This window comes from Podarcis gaigeae (assembly GCF_964106915.1).
Source record: "Podarcis gaigeae genome assembly, chromosome: 13".
Classification (NCBI taxonomy): domain Eukaryota; kingdom Metazoa; phylum Chordata; class Lepidosauria; order Squamata; family Lacertidae; genus Podarcis; species Podarcis gaigeae.
The window spans coordinates 3832373-3857890 of NC_139689.1; the positions used below are offsets into that span (position 1 = coordinate 3832373).

The window sequence follows — 25518 nt, forward strand, 5'->3', positions numbered from 1 at the left end:
GCGGGGCGCTCTGCTTCAGTGCGCCCCTCGCTCGGGCAAGCAGGCTGCTATCCGCAGCCTAGGGAGCCCTGCGGGAACTCCCGCGGGCTCCCCAGGCTTACGGATAGCTTCCTGAAGCCTGGAGAGAGAGAGAGGGGTCGGTGCGCACCAACCCCTCTCGCTCTCCAAGCTTCAGCGAAAGCCTGCATTCGCCCCATAGGACGCACACACATTTCCCCTTCATTTTTGGAGGGGGAAAAGTGCATCCTATAGGGTGAAAAATACGGTATTCAGAACCTGTGGGGTTTACTTCTACACATGATTTCCGTTGTATTTGTGATGCTCTATTGCTTTGTCATTAATTATCGTTTGTAAGCAGCTTTGCAATTCCAAAGCAGCATAGAAATGTAGAAAATCAAATCAAACTTTGTTAAGCCCCTTGCTTTAGAGAAGGGAGATCACAGAAGCAGGTATGACTGGTCCCCAGATTCGAACTCAGCTAAAGTTTTTTATCTGCAACTTCAGTAAAGCTGAGGACATCTCTTACTGCTTGAAAAGAAAAAAAACGGGTTTATTTTATTTTTTAGAGTATATCCTTTTCACATATAATAAACATAATTTAAAATCATTGTCATTTTCTGGTGAATAGCACAATAGCAGCTTAAAATTAGAACCGCCACTCAGAACAACTTTTTAAGGCGTTACTAAGGTCTCCTTTCTCAACCTTAATAATAATAATAATAAATTTTATTTATATCCCGCCCTCCCCAGCCAAAGCTGGGCTCAGGGCGGCTAACAACAATAAAATAATGCAACATTCTAAAAACATTTCATTATAAAAATTAATTAAAATCAAATTGATGGCAACCATTAAGCAAAAATTCTGTGCAGATTGCCAAAGGAGGGAGTCAGGCTGCGCCCTGACCAAAGGCCTGGTGGAACAACTCTGTCTTGCAGGCCCTGCGGAAAGATGTCAGGTCCCGCAGGGCCCTAGTCTCTTGGGACAGAGCGTTCCACCAGATTGGAGCCGCAGCCGAGAAGGCCCTGGCTCTAGTTGAGGCCAGCCTAACCTCTCTGAGGCCTGGGACCTTGAGGATGTTATTATTTGCAGACCGTAGGTTTCTCTGTGGGGCATACCAGGAGAGGCGGTCCCGTAGGTACGAGGGTTCTAGGCCGTATAGGGCTTTAAAGGTTAAAACCAGCACCTTAAACCTGATCCTGTACTCCACCGGGAGCCAGTGCAGCTGGTATAGTACCGGATGAATCCCTAGCTAACAGGACCAGTGGTCAGGGATGATGGGAGTTGTAGTCCCAAAACATCTGGAGGGCCGAGTTTGCCTATGCCTGCTCTAGTCCAACCCCCTGCAGTGCAGGAATCTGCAGCTGCCCTTTACGGGGATCAAACCTGTGACCTTGGCGTTATCTGCACCCTGCTGTGACCAACTGAGCTATCCTTGTTGTTGGACTACAACTCCCATTGTTCATGGCCCGTGGTCAGGGATGATGGGAGTTTTAGTCCAGCAACATCCAGAGACCCAAGACTGAGAAAGGCTGTGTCTGTTCCGTTAGGCCTCTGCAGATGTTTCGGTGAATAGACAGGTTGACAGGGGAGAAGGTTTTTAGTGGCTGCTAGCAATGCTGCTAAATCACACAGGAGGGTGTGTTAACGGAGAAATCTGAGGGCTCCCTTGGACAAAAAGCAAGGACCCCAGCCAGGAATCCCAGAGCAAAACAGCAGCCAGTAGGCTTGGTCTTGATTGAAGACTCGCGACAGGACTCCCACCTGCCACCAGGTGGAACAAGATGGAAGCCCCGGAAAAAAAGAGAACCCAAACTTTTATTAGCTGCTAATTCCCACGTTACATGCCCCAAACTACATCACGGTTACATCATGAAAGGGGAGGTCTGGTGGCCGTAATCTGAGCATCCTGGACCCTGCCCCATGGTTCTCCTTGCCCTCCACCAAACACCCCTCAAGTGAAACAAAAGAGATATTTACATTTCCCTGTTTCCCAGCCAGGTTCATCACACCCTTTTGTCTTCATCTCGGTTTGTTCTTTCTGGAATGGCTACCTGTCTGGCACTCAGGTATCAGGATGCCAGGGATTATCACTCAGGCAGAGGGGCTGCTGAGGTGCTGAGCTCACCTGTCTATAGGAATTTCTGAAGTTTTCCCAGTGAGCCAGTACAGAGATCCATTGATCAGTGAATTCTTACATTTGGTGTCGTGCAGCAAAGGCCCTTTGAATAGATAGGAAGAAACTGTGATGAAGTGTTTTGTGGGGACAAATCACCAAAGTCACAAAAGGGATTGTGCTGGTTTTGGTAGTGGGCTGCATGTGCATGATATCTGCTGGAGGAGCAACCCCCCCCCCACCTATACATAAATTCCTGCAACAAGAGAGTATTGCTCTTGCACACAGATCCTGCCGACAGGTTTCCCACGATGGGCATGTGGTCGGCCACTGTGAGAACAGGATGGTGGACTAGGTGGGCCGCTAGCTTGATCCACTGGGAATAATAATAATAATAATAATAATAATTTGTACCCCACCCATCTGGCTGGGTTTCCCCAGCCACTCTGGGCGGCTTCCAACAAAGACCAAAAATGCACTAAAATGTCACACATGAAAAACTTCCCTAAACAGGGCTGCCTTAAGATGTCTTCTGAATGTCAGGTAGTTGTTTTTCTCTTTGACATCTGATGGGAGGGCGTTCCACAGGGCGGGCGCCACCACTGAGAAGGCCCTCTGCCTGGTTCCCTGTAACTTGGCTTCTTGCAGGGAGGGAACTGCCAGAAGGGCCTCAGTGCTGGACCTCAGCGTCCGGGCAGAACGATGGGGGTGGAGACGCTCCTTCAGGTATACAGGACCGAGGCCGTTTAGGGCTTTAAAGGTCAGCACCAACACTTTGAATTGTGCTCAGAAATGTACTGGGAGCCAGTGTAGGTTTTTCAAGACCGGTGTTATGTGGTCTCCCAGTCCACAGTCTGGTTGCTGCATTCTGGATTAATTGTAGTTTCCGGGTCACCTTCAAAGGTAGCCCCACGCATAGCGCATGGCAGTAGTCCAAGCGAGAGATAACTAGAGTCTGCACCACTCTGGCAAGACAGTCCGCGGGCAGGGAGGGTCTCAGCCTGCGTCTCAGATGGAGTTGGTAAACAGCTGGAATTCTGGAAGCCTTTTGTCCTGTCTGATTTTTCTCCTTCCTCCCTCCCTCAGGCAGGAGACACCGTGGGCGTTGTGCGCAAGGAGGACGGTACGCTGCACTTCTTCGTCAATGGGGTGGCGCAGGGCCCTGCCGCATGGAATGTGCCGCCCAACATCTACGCCGTGGTGGACCTGTACGGGCAGGCAGCTCAGGCTACCATTGTGGATGACACAGGTAAGTAAGGGCAGGGGTTTGCGGGAAACAGGTTTGGGGGGGTGATGTTGTTTGCGGCGGCTTCAGCCATCATGGGGTTTCAGTGTGGGCCCTTAAGATGCTATTTAACTCCGACCAGGCTTGCTAACAAAAGGGACACGGGTGGCGCTGTGGGTTAAACCACAGAGCCTAGGACTTGCCGATCAGAAGGTCGGTGGTTCGAATCCCCGCTACGGGGTGAGCTCCCATTGCTCAGTCCCTGCTCCTGCCAAACTAGCAGTTCAAAGCACGTCCAAGTGCAAGTAGATCAATAGGTACCACTCCGGCGGGAAGGTAAACGGCGTTTCCATGCGCTGTTCTGGTTCGCCAGAAGTGGCTTAGTCCTGCTGGCTACATGACCAGGACGCCGGAAGCTGGACGCCGGCTCCCTCGGCCAGTAAAGCGAGATGAGCGCCGCAACCCCAGAGTCGGTCACGACTGGACCTAATGGTCAGGGGTCCCTTTACCTTTACCTTAGGCTTGCTAAGATGTATAAAACTGAACCCGATAAGCGCTGGAGATGCAATGAGGTTGAGGGAACATTCTTTCATATGTGGTGGACCTGTGAAAGGGTAAAAGACTATCGGGAAATAGTCTATAATGAATTTTTAAAAATGTTCAAAAGTACTTTTCCCAAAAAAACAACAGCCCATAGTCCTTTTTGTTGGGGACAATTCAGATGGAAATTCCCAGGCATCAAAAAAGGTTCTTTATGTGTGCCACTACTGCAGCCTGTGTTTTGTTAGCCCCAAAATGGAAAACGAGCGAAGTCCCAACCAAAGAAGAATAGCAATATGATGGAATATGCGCAGCTTGCAGACTTTACATATAGAATAAGAGAACTGGAAGCATATACCTTTAGAGCCGATTGGAAAACATTTATTGAATATATGGGGGGAAATTGTGTACACTTGAAAACGTTGGAAGCATTAAGATGAATTCAACAGTGTAAATGGGTTTTGATGGATGGAATAATGGAATACTGAATGGTTTAAAGGTAAAGGGACCCCTGACCATTAGGTCCATTCGTGACCGACTCTTAAAGTCTCGCTTTATTGACCGAGGGAGCCGGCGTACAGCTTCCGGGTCATGTGGCCAGTATGCCTAAGCCGCTTCTGGCGAACCAGAGCAGCGCATGGAAACACCGTTTACCTTCCCGCTGGAGCGGTACCTTTTTATCTACTTGCACTTTGACGTGCTTTTGAACTGCTAGGTTGGCAGGAGCAGGGACCGAGCAACAGGAGCTCAACCCATCGCGGGGATTCGAACCGCCAACCTTCCGATCGGCAAGTCCTAGGCTCTGTGGTTTAACCCACAGTGCCACCCGCGTCCCATACTGAATGGTTTAGTTTATGTAAAATATGCAGGGAAAATGAGCCATGGAAAGAGAATAAGGGAAACGGTTGATATTTTAGAGATGTTTAAATGAGTACAGTGGTACCTCGGGTTACATACGCTTTAGGTTACATACGCTTCAGGTTACAGACTCCGCTAACCCAGAAATAGTGCTTCAGGTTAAGAACTTTGCTTCAGGATGAGAACAGAAATCAGGCTCCTGCGGCGCGGCAGCAGCAGGAGGCCCCATTAGCTAAAGTGGTGCTTCAGGTTAAGAACAGTTTCAGGTTAAGAACGGACCTCTGGAACGAATTAAGTTCTTAACCCGAGGTACCACTGTATTCTGAATTGTAAAACAGAAATTTGACCTCCTCCCCTTCTGCCTTTTCTCCCCCAGATCTCCTTCCGCTCCCCGACGACCTCTCCGAAGGCAACAACCAGCTGTCTCCCAGCAGCCCGTCCTCAGTGGCCTCCGGGAGTGACCTGCGTTTCCACCACTTGCACGGCAACAACGCCGTCATCACCAACGGCGGGCGCACGGCGCTGCGGCAGAACTGCCGGAGCGAGTTCAACGACGCCATCGTCATCTCGAACCGGTCAGTGGGCAAGCGGAGGCAGGCAGCGGCACTTCTCTTCCCCTGCCAGTCCCAAAACAGTGTGCCTCCTTTCGGGGAATTGCGCCGCAATCTGAGGCTTAGAAGCACAGGAAACGGTTTGCATCCAGCAAAACTTTAATAAGAGTTCCAAGTCTAAATAGCAGGACTATTTTCTGTACACGTCAAGAACAGCTTTGGCTGGTGGATGTGTTTGGTTGTAACAATAAAATGTGGTTTAATGTTACAGGAAAGAGTTCTTTTTTATATCATTTTATTTTTTATTTTGACAAAGTAATAAGAATAAATAAATAAGAATAAAAATGTGCACCCCACCCCCATTGTAACTATCCAACTCCCCCCCCCCCGAATTTTTTAAAAAACATTTTTAAAAATTCATTTTCACTTTTAGCTTTTATCATCATAAATAAATCATAAACCTTTTAGAAAAAGGATTCTCAGAATCCCTGAACTTCACTCCCCCCCTCCATGGTTTCCCTAGATATTCTTTTCAAACTGCATCATATCTTATTCTCCATATTTTCTTAAAACTCATTTTTTGGGTCATATTCTCTCTTCATTGCAAGTGTTTTCAAAATCCTGCTAATGTTTTCTCTTGTTTACAGTGTTCTTTCAAGTAACTTAAAAAAATTCCCCATACTTGGTTGAATTTATTGTCCTCTTGATCTCTGATTTTCCCGATCATTTTCGCCAATTTGGCGTAGTCCATCATCTTTATCTGCCATTTTTTTGTAGGTAGATTATCCTCCATCCACCTTTGGGCACCAACTTCCCAAAATTTCAGCACCTCTTGCGATGGTTCAACCCTTTTCCATTTTAACAGTACAAATTCTACTAACACCTTCCATATCTCCTCAAAATAATTTCTCCTGCATATTCCCTGTCTCACCTTAATGGCACATGTTAATTGATAATTAATAGCTATATCCCACACCTCTTTAAACCATTCTTCCATTTTATATTCCCCTTGCCCCTTCCGCTTCCTAGCTATAATAACTCGTGCATCTGTCAATAAATCTGTGAGCAAGTCCTTCATAGCCTGTGAACCTTGCACCCTATCGTAATTCAAAAATAATGCTACCTCTGGACTCTGGGTCAGCTTTATCCCAGTGATTTCTGCTATCTCCTTAAACCCCCTTTGCCAGAAAAATGTACATATTTATATCCCCACCACATGTGAACATAATTCCCAGTTTCCTGGCATCCTCTCCAACATTACACCGCATATTCCTTGTTTGTTTGATTTAATCTGACTGGTGTTAAATGCCATCTCTAAACTAATTTATAATAATTTTCTTTTATCCTTATAGACAACATTTTGCAATGTACCATTCTCCCATATTTTCCCACACCTCTTTTAATTGATCTTGTTACTCCTCCATTTCTACTAATATTTTATAAATTTCACTGGTTTCCCCTTTTATAACTATATTTTCTTCTTTATCTCCCCTTTTTATAGTCTTTTCTTTCAAATTTTGTTTATTCTTTCCAGTTCTTCTTTTCCCTTAACCACTTCCTTGTCCGTAGCTCCAGTTGTATACAGTTAAACCAAGTTATTTTGCTTCTTGCCAGAGCTTCTCTGGAAAGAGTTCTTATAGGGGATCCTCCATTTATTCCACTGCAGGCCCCTCCGAGACGGGGAGCTCTTTGAGATCGTCATTCAGAAGATGGTGGATCGCTGGTCTGGCTCCATCGAAGCAGGTGAGGAATACAGGGAGGTCGAAAAGGAGCAGAATTGCCTCTCTTTCTTCCCTCGGAGGGGTGTTGACTCTTCTTGTGGTGTTCCCAAAGCAAAGGAAGGATTAGACTCTGATTAATAACACACAGGGGATGCAGGTGGCGCTGTGGGTTAAACCACAGAGCCTAGGACTTGCCGATCAGAAGATCAGCAGTTCAAATCCCCACGATGAGGTGAGCTCCCATTGCTCAGTCCCTGCTCCTGCCAACCTAGCAATTCAAAAGCACATCAAAGTGCAAGTAGATAAATAGGTACCGCTCTGGCGCTGCTCTGGTTCGCCAGAAGCGGCTTAGTAACCCAGAAGCTGTACGCCGGCTCCCTTGGCCAATAAAGCGAGATGAGCGCTGCAACCCCAGAGTTGGTCATGACTGGACCTAATGGTCAGGGGTCCCTTTACCTTTAATAACACACAGAGGCTTGAACCAGCAAGACTCTGGGAGGAGTATGTATAATAATAATTCCTCTCCACCCCTCGGCCTAGGTCGTTTTATTCACAAAAGAACTTTTTACACAGTGTTCGTAAGAACCAATCAGATTTCCTCTGAGCATTTCAAAAAACCCCACGTGGGGACAAAGTTAAAGTTAGAACTACAAAGAGCTAATTTCCTACTTGAGCATGTATATGCAATTCAGAGTAAATAAAAGAGGAAGCGAAGAGGAATGCTTTTAGGAAGGTCATAAATAGGAGTAAACAGGGGAGGACGGTGAGGAAAGAGTATTTGCCATCTTCTTGTGAACTCTCTTCCTGGCCCCTAAAGGTAAAGGGTAAAGGGACCCCTGACCATTAGGTCCAGACGTTGCCGACTCTGGGGTTCCGGCGCTCATCTCGCTTTATTGGCCGAGGGAGCCGGCGTACAGCTTCCGGGTCATGTGGCCAGCATGACTAAGCCGCTTCTGGCGAACCAGAGCAGCGCACGGAAACGCCGTTTACCTTCCCGCCAGAGCGGTACCTATTTATCTACTTGCACTTTGAGGTGCTTTCGAACTGCTAGGTTGGCAGGAGCTGGGACCAAGCAACGGGAGCTCACCCCGTCATTGCGGGGATTCGAACCGCCGACCTTCTGATTGGCAAGCCCTAGGCTCTGTGGTTTAACCCACAGCGCCACCCGCGTCCTGGCCCCTAAGATTAAACTACATCAAAGTAACTTACTATATGTACTGAGGATGCCTGATGAAGCAACTGGCAACTGGGCTGTGTACGTGACTTGCCAAGCAAGAGAAATAGGTCAGGGATGCAGAGGCATGGATTGATGAAAAATCATATCAAAATTGTCTCAAACCCAGTCAACGCAATGCTTTCATTGCTGACACAAATGGCTCGCTCCGTATTTTTTCTAATTTCTCATAGCAATCCCACCTGATCACTACACTTCTTTAACCCTCCCTTCTCTCTTCCCCCCCTTCCCAGGAGTCACTGCCATCCGCCCAGAGGACCTGGAGTTCCCCAACACGATGACCGATATCGATTACGACACGTGGATGCTAAGGTGAGTAATAATAATTACACAGGGCCCCCGGACGTTTGACGGTCTATTGACCCTGTGCCACCACTGTGATTGCTTTCTTCGCTGCCACCACCCCGCATCTCACGGGGACACGCGGAGTCCAGGCAGTTGTTAACATTAACAAATAATCAAGTTTATTTTTAAATGCCGGAACAAGCGTATGGTTTCGGTTTATTTTTCTCGTGTCAGTTTCTTAATCTCCGTTCCTAACAACTCCAAACTGATTATTCCAATTGTCTATCTGACTCAACCTAACAATTCCTCTCACTCTCTCACAATACAACTCGACCAGCCCACACCTAAGCCTCCCTCTTCCTTCTCCAACTCCCAAGCCTCAAGTGACTTTCAAAACCTCCCACTCTAACTTTTACTCCCCCCTTACATTCTCACTGGCCAATCACATCACACCCATTTTAACCCTTTCCTTATGACCCACCTAGGAGGCAAACGCCACACTCACCTTTTTCCCCCAAGGAGCTTAAGGAAGTGTAAGTAATTCTCCCCCCACTTTTTTTATCCTCACAACAACAACCCTGAGAGGTAGGCTAGGCTGAGAGTGTCTAGCCCAAAATCACTCAGCATCATGGCTGAGTAGGGGTTTGAACCCTGGCGTCCCAGGTCCTTGCCTGGCACTCTGACCCAGTGTTTCTCAAACTCGGGTTCCCAGCTGCTGTTGGTCTACAACTCCCATTGTACCTGCTCACGGGCCCTGCTTAGCTAGGGATGATGGGATTTGTAGTCCCAACAACAGCTGGAGGCCCGAGTTTGAGAAACCACTGCTCTAACCCAGGCAACCTTCGGCCCTCCAGATGTTTTTGGACTACAGTTCCCATCACCCCTGACCACTGGTCCTGTCAGCTAGGGATCATGGGAGTTGTAGGCCAAAACATCTGGAGGACCGAAGATTGCCTATGCCTGCTCTAACCACTACACCACACTGCCAGGGGCAGGGGGGAGAACTGGCAGCAAGAGAAACTCATTTGGAGGGAAATAAATGATAACAGGCTGAGAAACAGCTAAGTGGCACAGTCCTTCCCCTCCAGAATGCTTAACCTGTACTTTGGAATCTTGTTAATAACAACAACAACAACAACAACAACAACAACAACAACATATTATTTATACCCCGCCCATCTGGCTGGGTTTCCCCAGCCACTCTGGGCAGCTTCCAACAAAACACTAAAATAGCCCTAAACAGGGCTGCCTTCAGATGTCTTCTAAAAGTCAGATAGTTGCTTATTTCCTTGACATCTGGTGGGAGGGCATTCCACAGGGCGGGTGCCACCACCAAGAAGGCCCTCTGCCTGGTTCCCTGTAACCTCACTTCTCGCAATGAGGGAACCGCCAGAAGGCCCTCGGAGCTGGACCTCAGTGTCTGGCAAAACAATGGGGGTAGAGATGCTCCTTCAGGTCTACTGGGCCCTTGAGGCCGTTTAGGGCTTTCAAGATCAGCACCAACACTTTGAATTGTGCTCGGAAACATACTGGGAGCTATATGTATTATTATTTTAAAAATTACTATTATTATTATTTTAAAAATGTGTATACCGCCCTTTCTCCACAGATATCAGGGCATTTCACAGCATAAAAGCACAAAGTACATAATAAAAACAAGAATGAAGCAAAGCAATCATTCCCCTTCTTCACCACCCTAAAGTGGATTTCTGGGCTGTGTGTAACGACATTTCAAAACGCCAGAAACGTTATAATAGGCGCCAACTGAAAAAAATCAATTGCACCCGTTAAAAAATACCCTGATATTAAAACACCTGGGTTTAAATAAAATGGTTTTAACTTTGCCATGCCCTTGTGGACAGTCCTGGCGCAGTGTCAGAAGGAAGGTGCTGGGAAAAAGCTGTGATCTGGGGCAGAGACTGGCTTTCAGGCTCCGCATGAAGGACATCTGCCTGAGCCACTGAGGGAGGCAGGATCCTGATCTGGCTGCTGCAGGGCTGCTCTTACTAGCTGCACGTGCCCCCACCCCAAATCCGGTCCAGCAACCAGGGCTGTTTGGCAGTTTTGACGCACACAGAAGATGGTAGGGCCAGCAAATCTTGACCCTGGTGCCAACAGCATCAGTCGGATTAGGGATACCAATTTGAGGCTTTGAAATAAACAGAAGAATATCATTTGCAAATAACACCCATTCGTGTACAGTGGTACCCCGGGTTAGAGACGCTTCAGATTACAGACTCTGCTAAACCAGAAATAGTACCTCGGGTTAAGAACTTTGCTTCAGGATGAGAACAGAAATTGCATGGCTGCGGCGCGGCAGCAGCGGGAGGCCCCATTAGCTAAAGTGGTGCTTCAGGTTAAGAAGAGTTTCAGGTTAAGAACGAATGAAGTACTTAACCCGAGGTACCACTGTACTTCTTCTGATGTATTACAGTATTTTAATATTTTTTTGGAAGCTGCCCAGAGTGGCTGGGGAAGCCCAGCCAGATTAGCGGGGTATAAATAATAAATAATAATAATTAGTAGTAGTAGTATTCTTCTTATTATTATTCTTCTTCTGCAATCCCTCGTAGCCGAGTAAGATTGTCTTCCATAAACAAGGTTTTAACAATGAGTCTGCAAGTGACTGTGGAGGCCAATTCTGGATCCACACGTCCTTCCACGGTGGGGACATTTGTTGCACCTCGGATCCTGAACGCCTTGCGAGTCAAATGTTTTGGCTCCCGTACGCCACAAACCCAGAAGTGACTGTTCCGCTTTGCGAACGTTCTTTGGAACCCAAATGTATGACGCGGCTTCCGATTGGCTGCAGGACCTTCCTACAGCCAATTGGAAACCGCACCTTGGTTTCTGAACGTTTTGGAAGTCAAACGGACTTCCGAACGGATTCCGAGTTACTACTGTATTAGGAAACAAAGAATATACTTATCTATATGCTAACGTACGGTACGGTAACAGTCTTGTTCTTTTTTTCACTCTCAATTCACTTTTTTCTTTTTTCCTTTCACTCTAGCTTCCTATAAATGAAATTTTCATAACGAAATATTATTATTAATAATAAAAAGAGACACTAGTGCCTGGGGTGGGAGAGCTGGAGCAGGGAAGGGGGTCCCGCAACCACAGAAGGAGCGCCACGCAGACTCATCTTTTCTCTTTCTCTTCCCCCCTCCCAGCGGCACAGCCATCATGCAGGATGGGAACACCATGCGCAACAATTACGGCTGCGACCTGGACTCCCTGACCACCGGGTCGCGCATTGGAATGATGCGCACGGCCAAGGGAGACCTGCACTATTTCATCAACGGCGTCGACCAGGGGGTGGCCTGCTCGGGGCTGCCGCCAGGGAAGGGTAATAATAATAATTTATATCCTGCCCTCCCCAGCTGAAGCCGGGCTCAGAGCGGCTAACAGCAGTAAAATAATACAGCATTCTAAAAACAATTCATTATAAGATTAGTTCAAATCAAATTGATGGCAACCATTGGGCTAGAGTTCTGTGAGGATTACCAAAGGAGGGGGTCAGGCTGTGCCCTGGCCACAGGCCTAGTGGAACAGCTCTGTCTTGCAGGCCCTGCGGAAAGATGTCATGTCCCGCAGGGCCCTAATCTCTTGTAGCAGACCGTTCCACCAGATCGGAGCCACAGCCAAAAAAGCCCTGGCTCTGGTTGAGGCCAGTCTAACCTCCCTGTGGCCCGGGACCTCCAAGATGTTTTTGTTTGAAGACCATAAGGTCCTCCGTGGGACATACCAGGAGAGGCGGTCCCGTAGGTACGAGGGTCCTAGGCCATATAGGGCTTTAAAGGTTAAAACCAGCACCTTAAACCTGATCCTGTACTCCACCGGGAGCCAGTGCAGCTGGAAAAGCACTGGGTGAATATGGTCCCATGGCAGAGATCCCGTAAGGAGTCTCGCCGCGGCATTCTGCACCCGCTGGAGTTTCTGGGTCAGCTTCAAGGGCAGCCCCACGTAGAGCAAGTTACAATAATCCAGTCTGGAGGTGACCGTCGCGTGGATCACAGTGGCCAGATCAGGGCGAGAAAGGTAAGGAGCCAACTGCTTAGCTTGGCGGAGATGGAAAAATGCTGCCTTTGTTGTAGCTGCAATCTGCGCCTCCATGGAAAGGGAGGTGTCAAATATGACACCCAAACTCTTAATGGACGGTGCTGGCACTAATTGCGCCCCCGCAAGAGATGGGAGTTTGCCCCCCCCAATCCCATATCGTCCAGACCCAACCCAAAGGACCTCTGTCTTTGAAAGATTTAGCTTCAGCCAGCTCCCACGTAACCATCCAGGGTAAGGGCACGAGGGGCTGGGAGGGAGGGAGGGAGAGACACCTGCTTGTCCCGGGTTCACTTCCGCCAATGACATCTCCAGGCAGGGATAGACAAGGCTGAGTTTAGTCTGCTCAAGGCAGGTCCCAGCGTTGTGCAACAAAACAACAACACCACAAACTGGCTTATAAGTCTAAAACCAAATTTACTAGAATAATAATTAGAATGGAGCTAGACTTGTAACCATTCAAGCAACAAACATACTAAGGTGCCATGTGCAAAACAAAGCCTGGAGATACTGTAAACATGGAGTGGATAAATGTACAACTGTATCTTAAAAAATTCCATGTGCAGTAAACGTTGTACAGACTGGATAAATGAACCGTTCAACAAGTAGCGTAAGTCCAGTCACAGAACGGCAGCCCCGTGCCGCCACAACGGCAAGGGTAGCACACTGGAGAATACGAAAATGTTTTTTCAAAGTTGTTTTTCAAAGATTGAACTGGGTGAGATGTTCTTCAATAAGTCTTGAGTTGGAAACGCAAAACCGTAGGCATGGATCAATCACGGGAAGGCGAATCAAAGCCACCGCCCTGGTGAGAGTAACGTAAGTGGGCAAAAGGAGACCTGTTCTCCAGATATATTACAGGTTTCACTACACGCTTCATCAGTTCGAAAGGCCAGTCATACAAAACAGTTTGCTCAGGATAAAGAAAGTATTCACAGCACTCGCGGCTTTGATTTGCCTTCCCGTGATTGATCCATGCATACGGCATATTGCCTTGACGTCTGCTGTCAAGCGTTGGAAGGGACCCCCAGAGTCATCTAGTCCAACCCGCTCTAGTGCAGAAATCGCAACTAAGCATCCACGACAGATAGCCTTCTCTCCAGGCAAAAAATGCCCAACTCCCTCCACCGTTCCTCATCTGGCTTGCCTTCCAGACCCTTGGTCATCTTTTCTGCTAAACCAGCCTTTCTCTCCCTTCTGCCTCCCCGCCAACCCCCCACCCCACCCTGTCCGCTGCAGAGGTCTACGCCGTGGTTGATCTGTACGGCCAGTGCGTCCAGGTGTCGATCACCAGTGCCACGGGGCCTATGGACAACAGCCTGTCCACCAGCAACATCACTGAGAAGTCGTTCCCCATCCATTCGCCAGGTGAGAACAGTTGCTCAGGAGAGAACACCTGCTTCCAACCTCGGCAGCGTCTCCAGGCAAAACTGGGAACGCTCCCTGCCTGGAACCCCACAGAGCGCTATTCTGGACTCAGTACAGGACCACTAACTATAATTATTTTATTATTTGTACCCTGTCCAACTTTACTAGGTTGCCCCAGCCACTCTGGGCGGAATTAAAAGCATAATAAAATATCAAACGGGTGGTATTTAACACCCACCAGGTTGGCAACAATGTCTTTTAAAATGTCTAGAAAAGAAAAAGGTATATGTTGGAAGTGTAATGAAAATAAGGGGTCTTTTTTCACATGTGATGGTCCTGTAAAACAATTAAGGAATATTGGGGAACTATGTATAATGAATTTAAAAAGATATTTTAAAAAACTTTCCCCAAAACACCTGAGATTTTCCTCTTGGGGATGGTAACAACAGAGGCCTTAAGAAAGCAAAAGAGTTTATTACTATATGCCACTGGCGCAGCTTGAACCTTATTGGCACAAAGGTCTAGTACCCACTAAGGAAGAAAGGCAGTGTAAAATGTTCGAATATGCTGAACTGGCTGGTCTGACGAACAGGATAGGAGAAAACAGAAGATAAGGAATATAAGGAGTGGATAATGTTTACTGAATATTTTAAGTGCAGACAAATACGTAGCTTAGCAGGTCTCGAGTGAATCCAGCACAGTTGAAATAGATAGAGTATTTAATAGAGAACAAATTGGATGATTAAAAACAAGTGCATTACGCGGAGTAGTAGAAAAGCAAAAGGAACCAGGAAAAGTGTGGAAGGGAAGTCATATGGTATATGTATACATGCATTATTTGGTGCAAAGTTGTAAATGGGACAGAGAGAGGGGAAGGAAGAAGGGGGGTTAAATATGCTCCCTGTTTTTGAAACTGCAAATTAAACGAAAGAAAGAAAACACCAAACATTAAAAACTTCTCGATTCAGGGCTGCCTTCAGATGTCTTCTAAAAGTCAGATAGTTGCTTATTTCCTTGACATCTGATGGGCGGGCGTTCCACAGGGCGGGCACCACCACCGAGAAGGCCCTCTGCCTGGTTCCCTGTAACCTCACATCTCGCAGGGAGGGAACTGCCAGAAGGCCCTTGGCACTGGACCTCAGTGTCCGGGCAGAACGATGCGGGTGGAGATGCTCCTTCAAGTCTACTGGGCCTTTGAGGCCGTTTAGGGCTTTCAAGGTCAGCTTCAACACTTGGAATTGTGCTCGGAAATGTCCTGGGAGCCAATGAAGGTCTTTCAAGACCGGTGTTACATGGTCCTGGCAGCCGCTCCCAGTCCCCAGTCTGGCTGTCGCATTCTGGATTAGTTGTAGTTTCTGGGTCACCTTCAAAGGTAGCCCCATGTTGAGCGCATTGCAGTACTCCAAGCGGGAGATAACGCCCTCTGTCCTGCCACCACCACAAGCCGGCTTGGAATCTTTTCCATCCTTTGTGCCTGCCCATCTTGTTGCGGCTGCGCAACTTTCCTCTGTCCCCCAGTGTAGTCGTGCACTTGTCCCCTGACCTTTCTTTTTCGCCCCCTCCAGTACCCGGCGTCGCCCACCGTTTCCACAGCAGCTGTGGCAAAAACGTGGCCTTTCAGGACGACGGCTGCCGGGCCGTGCGGGTGGCTGGCTATTGCCACGGCATCGTCTTCAGCATGAAGGAACTGAAGACGGACGAAATCTTTGAGGTGAGGACTGTGTGCGCGAGGAAACACTTGCGTGTGTGGAGGAAGAAGGTAAAGGGTAAAGGGACCCCTGACCATTAGGTCCAGTCGTGGCCGACTCTGGGGTTGCGGCGCTCATCTCGCTTTACTGGCCGAGGGAGCCGGCGTACAGCTTCCGGGTCATGTGGCCAGCATGACTAAGCCACTTCTGGCGAACCAGAGCAGCGCACGGAAACGCTGTTTACCTTCCCGCTGGAGCGGTACCTATTTATCTACTTGCACTTTGACGTGCTTTTGAACTGCTAGGTTGGCAGGAGCAGGGACCGAGCAACGGGAGCTCACCCCGTCATTGCGGGGATTTGAACCGCCGACCTTCTGACTGGCAAGTCCTAGACTCTGTGGTTTAACCCACAGCGCCACCCGCGTCCCTTTTGTGGAGGAGGAAAGAGCTGTGCAAATTCAGCAACAGCATTCCTCTTTCCTGGTTCTGAAAAAATTGTAGCTGTGGCTGTTATGCTTCTCAGTGATCCACAGCCAGATCCTCTCTCTGCCCTTCGTCTCTCCCTCTTCTCCCTTTTTTTAGAAAACTCCCTTCCTTTTTTTAGAAAACTTAACTTTTGGAACTGAATTTGACTGGGGAATTGCAAATGCGACTTACAAATGCTTTTAAATATGAACATAAGTACAGTGGTACCTTGGTTCTCAAACTTAATCCGTTCCAGAAGTCTGTTCCAAAACCAAAGTGCATTCCAAAACCAGGGTGCACTTTCCCATAGAAAGTAATGCAAAATGGATTAATCCATTCCAGACTTTTAAAAACAACCCCTAAAACAGCCATTTAACATGAGTTTTACTATCTTAACGACACCATGGATCCATAAAGTAAAAGCAATAAACCATGTACTGCAGTCACACAATCGGTAGCTGAACTGGGTTCCACACAGTCACAAAAACAAAAAAACGGAGCCACAAAAACGCAAAATAAATAGCAAAAACAGACAGACCTCGGCGCAACACTCAAATCGTCAGCATGGCACTCAAATCGGAAGGGTGACGCTGAAAACGGAGCACGTTCGGCTTCCGAAATAAGTTCGCAAACTGGAACACATACTTCCAGGTTTGCAGTGTTTGGGTTCCAAGTTGTTTGAGAACCAAGGGACCACTGTAAATCTAAATCAAACAAGTGTTGGAAATGTAAAGAGAAAGGAGGTTGGTTTTTTTTTATCGTATGTGGTGGTCTTGTAGCAAGGTTAAAGCTTACTGGGAAATGATAGATAACAAATTGGGAAGGCTGTTTAAAATCACTTTTGTAAAAAAAACGCCAGAAGCTTTTCTTTGGGCAATTATAGGGATAGAACTATCTAAATTGGGACCACTGTACATGCCCTGTTGTGCTCTCCCCTCCCCCTCTAGGTGAAGATTGATGAGCTGGACGAGAAGTGGGCGGGCTCTGTCCACGTGGGACTGACCACCCTGCTGCCCTTGGACGCTCCTTACACGGTGGCGGGGCTGCCGTCGTCCCTCCTGGACCTCCGCTCCAAGGTGACCTGGCTGGTGACAGGCTCCGAGGTGCGTCGGAACGGCATCCTCCAGAAGCAGAACTACGGGTGCTCTCTGGAGCGCCTGGGGGTGAGTGCGGAGGTCTTGTTTTTCTGGGTGTGGGGGACAGGCCTGGTGGAAGATTAAGGGATCCTCTGCATAGTACTGGATTTAGACACTGGGAGAAGATGTAAAGAGACCCCTGAGCATCGTGGCCGACTCTGGGGTTGCGGCGCTCATCTTGCTTTACTGGCCGAGGGAGCCAGCGTACAGCTTCCGGGTCATGTGGCCAGCAGGACTAAGCCGCTTCTGGCGAACCAGAGCAGCGCATGGAAACGCCGTTTACCTTCCCGCCGGAGCGGTACCTATTGATCTACTTGCACTTTGACGTGCTTTCGAACTGCTAGGTTGGCAGGAGCAGGGACCGAGCAACGGGAGCTCACCCCGTCACGGGGATTCGAACCGCCGACCTTCTGATCGGCAAGTCTTAGGCTCTGTGGTTTAACCCACAGCACCACCCGCATCCCTGGGAGAAGATGTATTGCTTCATTATTATCCTTCCTTGCTCGTGTGAGTGAATTCAGCAGAGTGCCACCCTTTGCAGCTATAATAATAATAATAATAATAATAATAATAATAATAATAATAATAATAATAATAAATATATTACTTATATCCCGCCCATCTGGCTGGGCTTCCCCAGCCACTCTGGGCAGCTTCCAGGAAAATATAAAAACAAGAAAACATCAAGCATTAAAAGCTTCCCAAAACAGGGCTGCCTTCAGGTGGCTTCTAGAAGTTGTGTAGTTCTTTATCTCCTTGACATCTGAAGGGAGGGCACCACTACCGAGAAGGCTCTCTGCCTGGTTCCCTGTAACTTCACCTTTTGCAGTGAGGGAACCAGCAGCAGACCCTCAAAGGAGGACCTCAGTGCCCGAGCTGAGCAATGGGGGTGAAGGCGCTCCTTCAGCTATCCTTCAGCTATACAGCTGAGACGAAGTGGATTTAACCTAGAACAGCCTTTCTCAACCTGTGGGTCCCCAGATGTTGTTGGACTACAACTCCCATCATCCCTGAGCTCTGGCCTTGCTAGCTAGGGGTGGTGGGAGTTGTAGTTCAACAACATCTGGGGACCCACAGGTTGAGAAAGGCTGTTATAGAAGCAATAATCCAGAATGCTTTAAGGCAGAGTGGATTTTCCCTTATATCACCCCCTTTTGCCTCCTTAAAAATAACAACTGCACACACATTGTTTTGTGAAGATGTAAAAGTCGTATTTACTTACATAGCCTATGCCTTGAAGTTATAACAGCAAACGGCAGGCAGGTTTATAATTATCGAAGTCTCAAAAGTACAAAATGGTGTCTGAGCCGCAGAGCTCAGACTTGGATGTGTGATCAGCTGGGAGGCATGATGGAGAGATTGAGATGCCTAGGCAGGAAGGAAGTACAGTGGTACCTCGGTTTTCAGGTGTCTCGGAAGCCAAATGTTTCGGTTTTCGCACGCCAAAAACCCAGACTCTGGGAGGAGGTGCCAATAATAATTCCCTCCACGCCTCGGCCCAGGTCATTTTATTCACAAAATAACTTTTTACACAGTGTTCTTAAGAACCCATCAGATTTCCTCTGAGCATTTCAAAAAACCCCACATGGGGACAAAGTTAAAGTTAAAACTACAAACTATTTCCTACTTGAGCATGCAGAGTAAAGGTAAAGGGACCTCTGACCATTAGGTCCAGTCATGGCCGACTCTGGGGTTGCGGCGCTCATCTCGCTCTACTGGCCGAGGGAGCCGGCGTACAGCTTCTGGGTCATGTGGCCAGCAGGACTAAGCCGCTTCTGGCGAACCAGAGCAGGCCATGGAAACGCCATTTACCTTCCCACCTATTGATCTACTTGCACTTTGACGTGCTTTTGAACTGCTAGGTTGGCAGGAGCAGGGACCGAGCAACGGGAGCTCATCCTGTCGCGGGGATTTGAACCGCCGACCTTCTGATCAGCAAGTCCTAGGCTCTGTGGTTTAACCCAGAGCGCCACCCGCGTCCAGCTGCATGCATAGTAGTCCAGAATAAATAAAATAGGAATAAAAGGAGGAATGCATTCAGCAAAACCCCAGAGGCCATAAACAGGAGAAGCAGGATGGCAGTATTTACCATCTCCTTGTGAACTCTCCTCCTGGCCCCTAAGATCTATCTAAAGATTAAACTACATCAAAGTAACCTACTATCTTTATGTACTGAGGATGCCTGATGAAGCAACTGGCCTGTGTTTCAGAATGCTTATACGTGCCTGTCAGGCGTAGAGAAAGCAAATGGCAGAGGTGGAGAGGCTTGTGGAATTCGATCAGAAACTACAGTGGTACCTCAGGTCACATACGCTTCAGGTTACATATACTTCAGGTTACAGACTCTGCTAACCCAGAAATAGTACCTCGGGTTAAGCACTTTGCTTCAGGATGAGAACAGAAATCATGCTCCGGTGGCGCGGCAGCAGCAGGAGGCCCCATTAGCTAAAGTGGTGCTTCAGGTTAAGAACAGTTTCAGGTTAAGAACGGACCTCCGGAACGAATTAAGTACTTAACCCGAGGTACCACTGTGTTGTCAACAAATCAAACCCAGTCAACGCAATGCTTTCGTAGCGGACACAATGGCTTGCTTCATTTTTCATAATTCCAAATTTTACAGAAAAGCTCTTTGGGCCTCTGCCCCTTTGCGTGCCTATCTGGCAAAGCATGAATTGTTCGTTTGGCAGCAGTTTTGCCCCACACTCTGGGGTCCTCTCAGCTGTCTTTGGAATAAGCAGAGAGGAGAGGCCAGGAGGACTCTGCCGTTGGGTTCGTTGGGGACGCATATTTGTTAAAGGGAAAGCAGTCCTCAGCCTTAGCCAACCAGGCACCCTCTCTGTATTTGGGGCCTTGAATCCTACAGACCTGACAGTGACGCTTTCCCTCCCGGACAGGTGGGGAGTCGCGTGGGGGTGAAGCGCTGCACCGACGACACCATGCACATCCTCATCGACGGAGAAGACATGGGGCCAGCAGCGGCTGGAGTGGCCAAGGTAAAGGGCCGGGCGCAGGCTGAATGTGGCCCTCGCTCCCTCGGTTATTCCCTGAAGTTTCGGTAACTCTGTGCCACACACTCAATCTGTTTGCAATTGTGTCCCATGAGCCTCCTATGGCATTAGGATTATTATCCCGCTGGTGCAAAAACAGGCTTCCGAGTGGCTTGCAAGTATAACGACAAACCTGTTTTTGCTGGCTCAGCCCTGCGATGCCTGGTTTTTCTTTCAAAGTAAGGCGGAAGGCAGGTTTCCAATCGGGTCTCCGTCGTCACGAGCTGACGAGAGTCTCCTTGTAAACGTGATTCGCTGCCACACCACCCTCGTTGCCCAAAGTGCCGCCAACAATATATCCACAGTGGTGTCGTTAAAAATATTTGGTAACATAGGTGGGCTCTATCCTTTTTTTCAAAAAAAGTTTTTTTAAAATTCATTTTCACTTTTACCGTTTGACATCATACCTGAATCGTAATCATTTTACAAATAGGATTCTCAGAATCCCCCAACTTCCCTGCATGGTTCCCCCAGATATTCTTTTCAAACTGCATTGTATCATATTCTCCATGTTTTGTTAAAACTCAATTTTTATCATAGTTCTCACTTCGCTGCAAGTGTTTTTAAAATCCTGCTAATGTTTTCAATTGTTTGCAGTGTTCTTTCAAGTAACTTAAAAAAATTCCTCATTCTTGGTTAAATTTATTGTCCGCTTGATCTTTGATTTTCCCGGTCATTTTTGCCAATCTGGCGTAGTCTAACATCCATAGGTCTCTTAGGTTTTCCCATCTCCCTCTTCCTTCACCTTCTTCCCTGCAACCCATAAAAACATAAGAGACCCACTAGATTCAGGCCATCAATGTTACTGAGTACTTTTTTATGACTCCACCGTATTGTGAACTCCCACGAAAGAGACTCTGTCTCTTCCTTTCAAATAATATGATTCATATTTCTATATAATAATGTATGGAAGTGTAGCTGATTATAGTCACTGTATCAGATTATTGTATTTTTTTGCACTTCCTTTCTCCCTCTTTTTTCTTCCTTCACTTATATATTTTATCAACTGAAATTAATTTAATAAAATCTTAACATATTTTTTAAAAAAAAACACGGGAGGAGTTTAGAGAGGAGAGGCTTGGAGGAGCCCCTTGACTCCTCCACCTCTCACCCTGCCTGCCCCTTCCCCACAGAACGTCTACGTCGTGCTTGATCTCTATGGGAGAGTGACGGCCGTCTCCATTGTCAGCTCCACCATGCTGGAAGAGGCAGACGGCACCAAGCCCCCCTCTGTCACCTCGGAGCCCTACAGCGAAGAGGAAGAGGAGGAGGAAGCAGCCACTCCCGTGAGTACTTGCGATGAGCATGCCTCAAATATTGGGCAAAATTATTATTCTTTCTTTCTTTCTTTCTATCTATCTATCTATCTATCTATCTATCTATCTATCATCTATCTATATATTTGGTTTTTCAAATTAAAATTTTACAGAGATATATCAAACATAAATCATAAAAACAAGATCCCAGGGAATCCCCTGGACTTCCTTTTGTGGGTCCTGTTATTTATCATTTCCTTCTGCGTCTAATAATAATAGTAATAATTTATACCCCGCCCATCTGGCCGAGTTTCCCCAGCCACTCTGGGCAGCTCCCAATTGAGTGTTAAAAACAATACAGCATTAAATATTAAAAACTTCCCTAATTTTATTGGTGTTAACTTCCCTGAGCCCGGCTTTGGCCGGGGAGGGCGGGGTATAAATAATTTTTATTATTATTATTATAGTCCACCGCATCAGGAGGGTGCCAGGTGAGGAGAGCCTGGCCTGCGTTGGCTGGAGTCAACGCTCCAGGGTTTCAGGCCCGGCGTGTGTGTCTTAGCCCAGCCCTACCTGGGATTGACCAATAATAAAATAAATCACAATAACAGAAGCCGGGACTTTCTCCAGGCGCCTCTGCCACCAAACTTCGCCCCTTCCTCTGTGCCTAGAATCATAGAATCATAGAGTTGGAAGAGACCACAAGGGCCATCGAGTCCAACCCCCTGCCAAGCAGGAAACACCATCAGAGCACTCCTGACATATGGTTGTCAAGCCTCTGCTTAAAGACCTCCAAAGAAGGAGACTCCACCACACTCCTGGGCAGCAAATTCCACTGTCAAACAGCTCTTACTGTCAGGAAGTTCTTCCTAATGTTTAGGTGGAATCTTCTTTCTTGTAGTTTGGAACCATTGCTCCGTGTCCGCTTCTCTGGAGCAGCAGAAAACAACCTTTCTCCCTCCTCTATGTGACATCCTTTTATATATTTGAACATGGCTATCATATCACCCCTTAACCTCCTCTTCTCCAGGCTAAACATGCCCAGCTCCCTTAGCCGTTCCTCATAGGGCATCGTTTCCAGGCCTTTGGCCATTTTGGTTGCCCTCCTCTGGACACGTTCCAGTTTGTCAGTGTCCTTCTTGAACTGTGGTGCCCAGAACTGGACACAGTACTCCAGGTGAGGTCTGACCAGAGCAGAATACAGTGGCGCTATTACTTCCCTTGATCTAGATGCTATACTCCTATGGATGCAGCCCAGAATTGCATTGGCTTTTTTAGCTGCCGCGTCACACTGTTGGCTCATGTCAAGTTTGTGGTCAACCAAGACTCCTAGATCCTTTTCACATGCCTCTTTCCATCTACCTGACTCCGCGTCTCTCTATCTCTCTCTCCCAGTGTGAGAACGAAGCCCCGGCCGCCACGTCCTCCATGGAGTTCCTGGAAAACCACGGCAAGAACATCCTTCTCTCCAACAACAACCTGACGGCCACGCGCGTCTCCAGCTACAACCAGGGCATCGTGGTCGTGGCCCAGCCTCTGCCGCCACAGCAGCTTTTCCAGGTGGGTTTGAGGAGGAGGAGGGCAGATGTTTGGGGCCACAGAAACCTCTGGAGGGCATGGGGTTTGCGAAGGCCGTTGTAGGGTAACAAATAAATAGTAATTAAATAAATGCTGTCTATGGCAGGCATGTCCAAAGTCCGTTTCGGGGGCCTAATTCGGCCCCTGTGGCAGTTTATTTCCTGGGGTAAAATCCTAAAAAACCCCTCAACAACTTCAATCCAAAAAAAAGTTCAACTGCTTCAACCCTAAAAAAAGGTCAACAAATTTGGTCGGCCCTTACGGCCCTTCACTTAAATCTGGCCCTCTCTGAAAAAAGTTTGGACACCACTCATCTATGTTTTTTTTTAAAAATAATATTTATTCAGAGTTTAAAGTTACAAAAAGAAAAAAGAACAATACAAAAAAAGACTACAACAGCAACAGAAAAAGAAAAAAGAAAAAAAAGATATAAAAATACATTCGCTTAAAAAAGAACAGATTAAACCTTTACATAACTTTCTTCCTTTACTTGTTTCCTTGACCTCCTCACACCTCCCAATTTTGTATTCTAGTTCAAATCGTTTTTTCAGCAAATCCTTCCAACCTTATTTTCATTTAAGTAATTTAATTTAATATATTATAGTTTAACGTCCTCTCTTTCGTCAGTTTCATCAACTCATTTTTACTTAATCCTTTATATCATTGCTACCAAAACCACCTAATTTTCTTTTTCCAACATCTTTCTAACAGTCCTTAATTTTACAATATTTTTGAAGATAATACTTTAATTTTTTTCCAATCTTCTTCCACCGACTCTTCTCCTTGGTCCCGGATTCTGCCAGTCATCTCGGCCATGAACACCACTCATCTATGGGGAGGGTTACTGTGTCTGCTATGCTATGTACCGTATTTTTCGCTCCAGGGGAAATGTATGTGTGTCTTATGGAGTGAATGCAGGGGGGGGGGGAGGCAGGCAGGAATAGCCCCAAAGAGCCACACACAAGCTTCGTGCAGCTCTTGCGGGCTTTTCCCCAGGAGGGAGAAGGGACTGGCACGGCCAGTCAGTCCCTTTTCCCTCCTCGTAGAAAAGCCCGCAGGAGCCGCGCACTCCTTAAAGGGTGCGCGGCTCCTGTGGGCTTTTGCTGGATGTGGGGGTATTGCCATAGGGACGTGCAGCCTCTCCCGGCTGGAGAGGTTGCGCGCGGCTATAGAGGAAGCCAAGACAGCCAGCGGGATGGATCCCGCTGGCTGTCTCGGCTTCTTTGCTCTTTGGGACTGGGGGGGCGGGGAATAAGATTTTTTTCCCTTGATTTCCCCCTCTAAAAACTAGGTGCGCCTTATGGTTCAGTGCGCTTTATGGAGCGAAAAATACAGTATTTTTTGTGCTTTCATATTTTAAACCATCCTTCAGTCCTCGGGTGGAGGGCTGTATGGAAGTTGAATAAATAAAAATAATTAAGTGGTGTTGCACCAATGTTAAGACTGTGGCACATGCATTGGTGTGTGTGTGTGTGTGTGTGTGTGTGTGTGTGTGTGTGTGTGTTCTCGCATGCTGTCTCTACCCCCGCCCCGTGGCAAAACCTCTCGGCTCATATCCTGCCCTGTCTGTCCTCAGTTCCAGATAGACTCCTTGAATCAGCAGTGGACGTCGTCACTCTCCTTGGGGGTCATTGGCAGCTCTCCCGAGCGGCTAAATTTCCCCGCCACAGCCTGCTCCCTCAAGCGCTCCACCTGGCTGCTGCAACGCGATTCGGTCTTCCACAACTCCCTCAAGGTGAGCGGAGGGAGGGAGGCGGTGGGCCGGGTTCTTTTCAAATACATTCTGTGGCTTCCACCCTCACCCCCATACAGTGCTACCTCAGGTTAAGTACTTAATTCGTTCCGGAGGTCTGTTCTGAACCTGAAACTGTTATTAACCTGAAGCACCACTTTAGCTAATGGGGCCTCCTGCTACTGCCGCACGATTTCTGTTCTCATCCTGAAGCAAAGTTCTTAACCCGAGGTAATATTTCTGGGTTACCGGAGTCTGTAACCTGAAGCGTCTGTAACCTGAAGCGTATGTAACCCGAGGTACCACTGTATTTATTTATTGTGTTGACATTGTTTCAGAACAGGCTTCCTAAACCTCGGCCCTCCACATGTTTCAAGACTACAATTCCCATCATCCCTGACCACTGGTCCTGCTAGCTAGGGATCATGGGAGTTGTAGGCCAAAAACATCTGGAGGGCCGAGGTTGAGGAAGCCTGCTCCTGCTAACCTAGCAGTTCGAAAGCACGTCAAAGTGCAAGTAGATAAATAGGTACTGCTCCGGCGGGAAGGTAAACGGCGTTTCCGTGCGCTGCTCTGGCTCACCAGAAGCGGCTTAGTCCTGTTGGCCACATGACCCAGAAGCTGTACGCCGGCTCCCTCGGCCAGTAAAGCAAGATGAGGC

The 25518-nt window shown here is 47.7% G+C and overlaps 1 protein-coding gene across 2 annotated transcripts in view; it reads left to right on the plus strand.

Moving 5' to 3' along the window:
- The window catches only part of NEURL4 (neuralized E3 ubiquitin protein ligase 4), a gene marked incomplete at its 5' end in the record, with an annotated part of 69735 nt that overhangs the window by 31604 nt on the left and 12613 nt on the right, over positions 1-25518 (plus strand). For both annotated transcript variants that reach the window (XM_083706502.1, XM_083706501.1), the window contains 12 exons: positions 3201-3363; positions 5114-5312; positions 6955-7031; positions 8477-8555; positions 11702-11877; positions 13827-13955; positions 15521-15666; positions 17056-17271; positions 20139-20237; positions 21425-21577; positions 22943-23107; positions 24702-24860. In XM_083706502.1, coding sequence (XP_083562628.1) covers positions 3201-3363; positions 5114-5312; positions 6955-7031; positions 8477-8555; positions 11702-11877; positions 13827-13955; positions 15521-15666; positions 17056-17271; positions 20139-20237; positions 21425-21577; positions 22943-23107; positions 24702-24860 — 1761 coding nt within the window. The remainder of the gene's footprint in view (positions 1-3200; positions 3364-5113; positions 5313-6954; positions 7032-8476; positions 8556-11701; positions 11878-13826; positions 13956-15520; positions 15667-17055; positions 17272-20138; positions 20238-21424; positions 21578-22942; positions 23108-24701; positions 24861-25518) is intronic.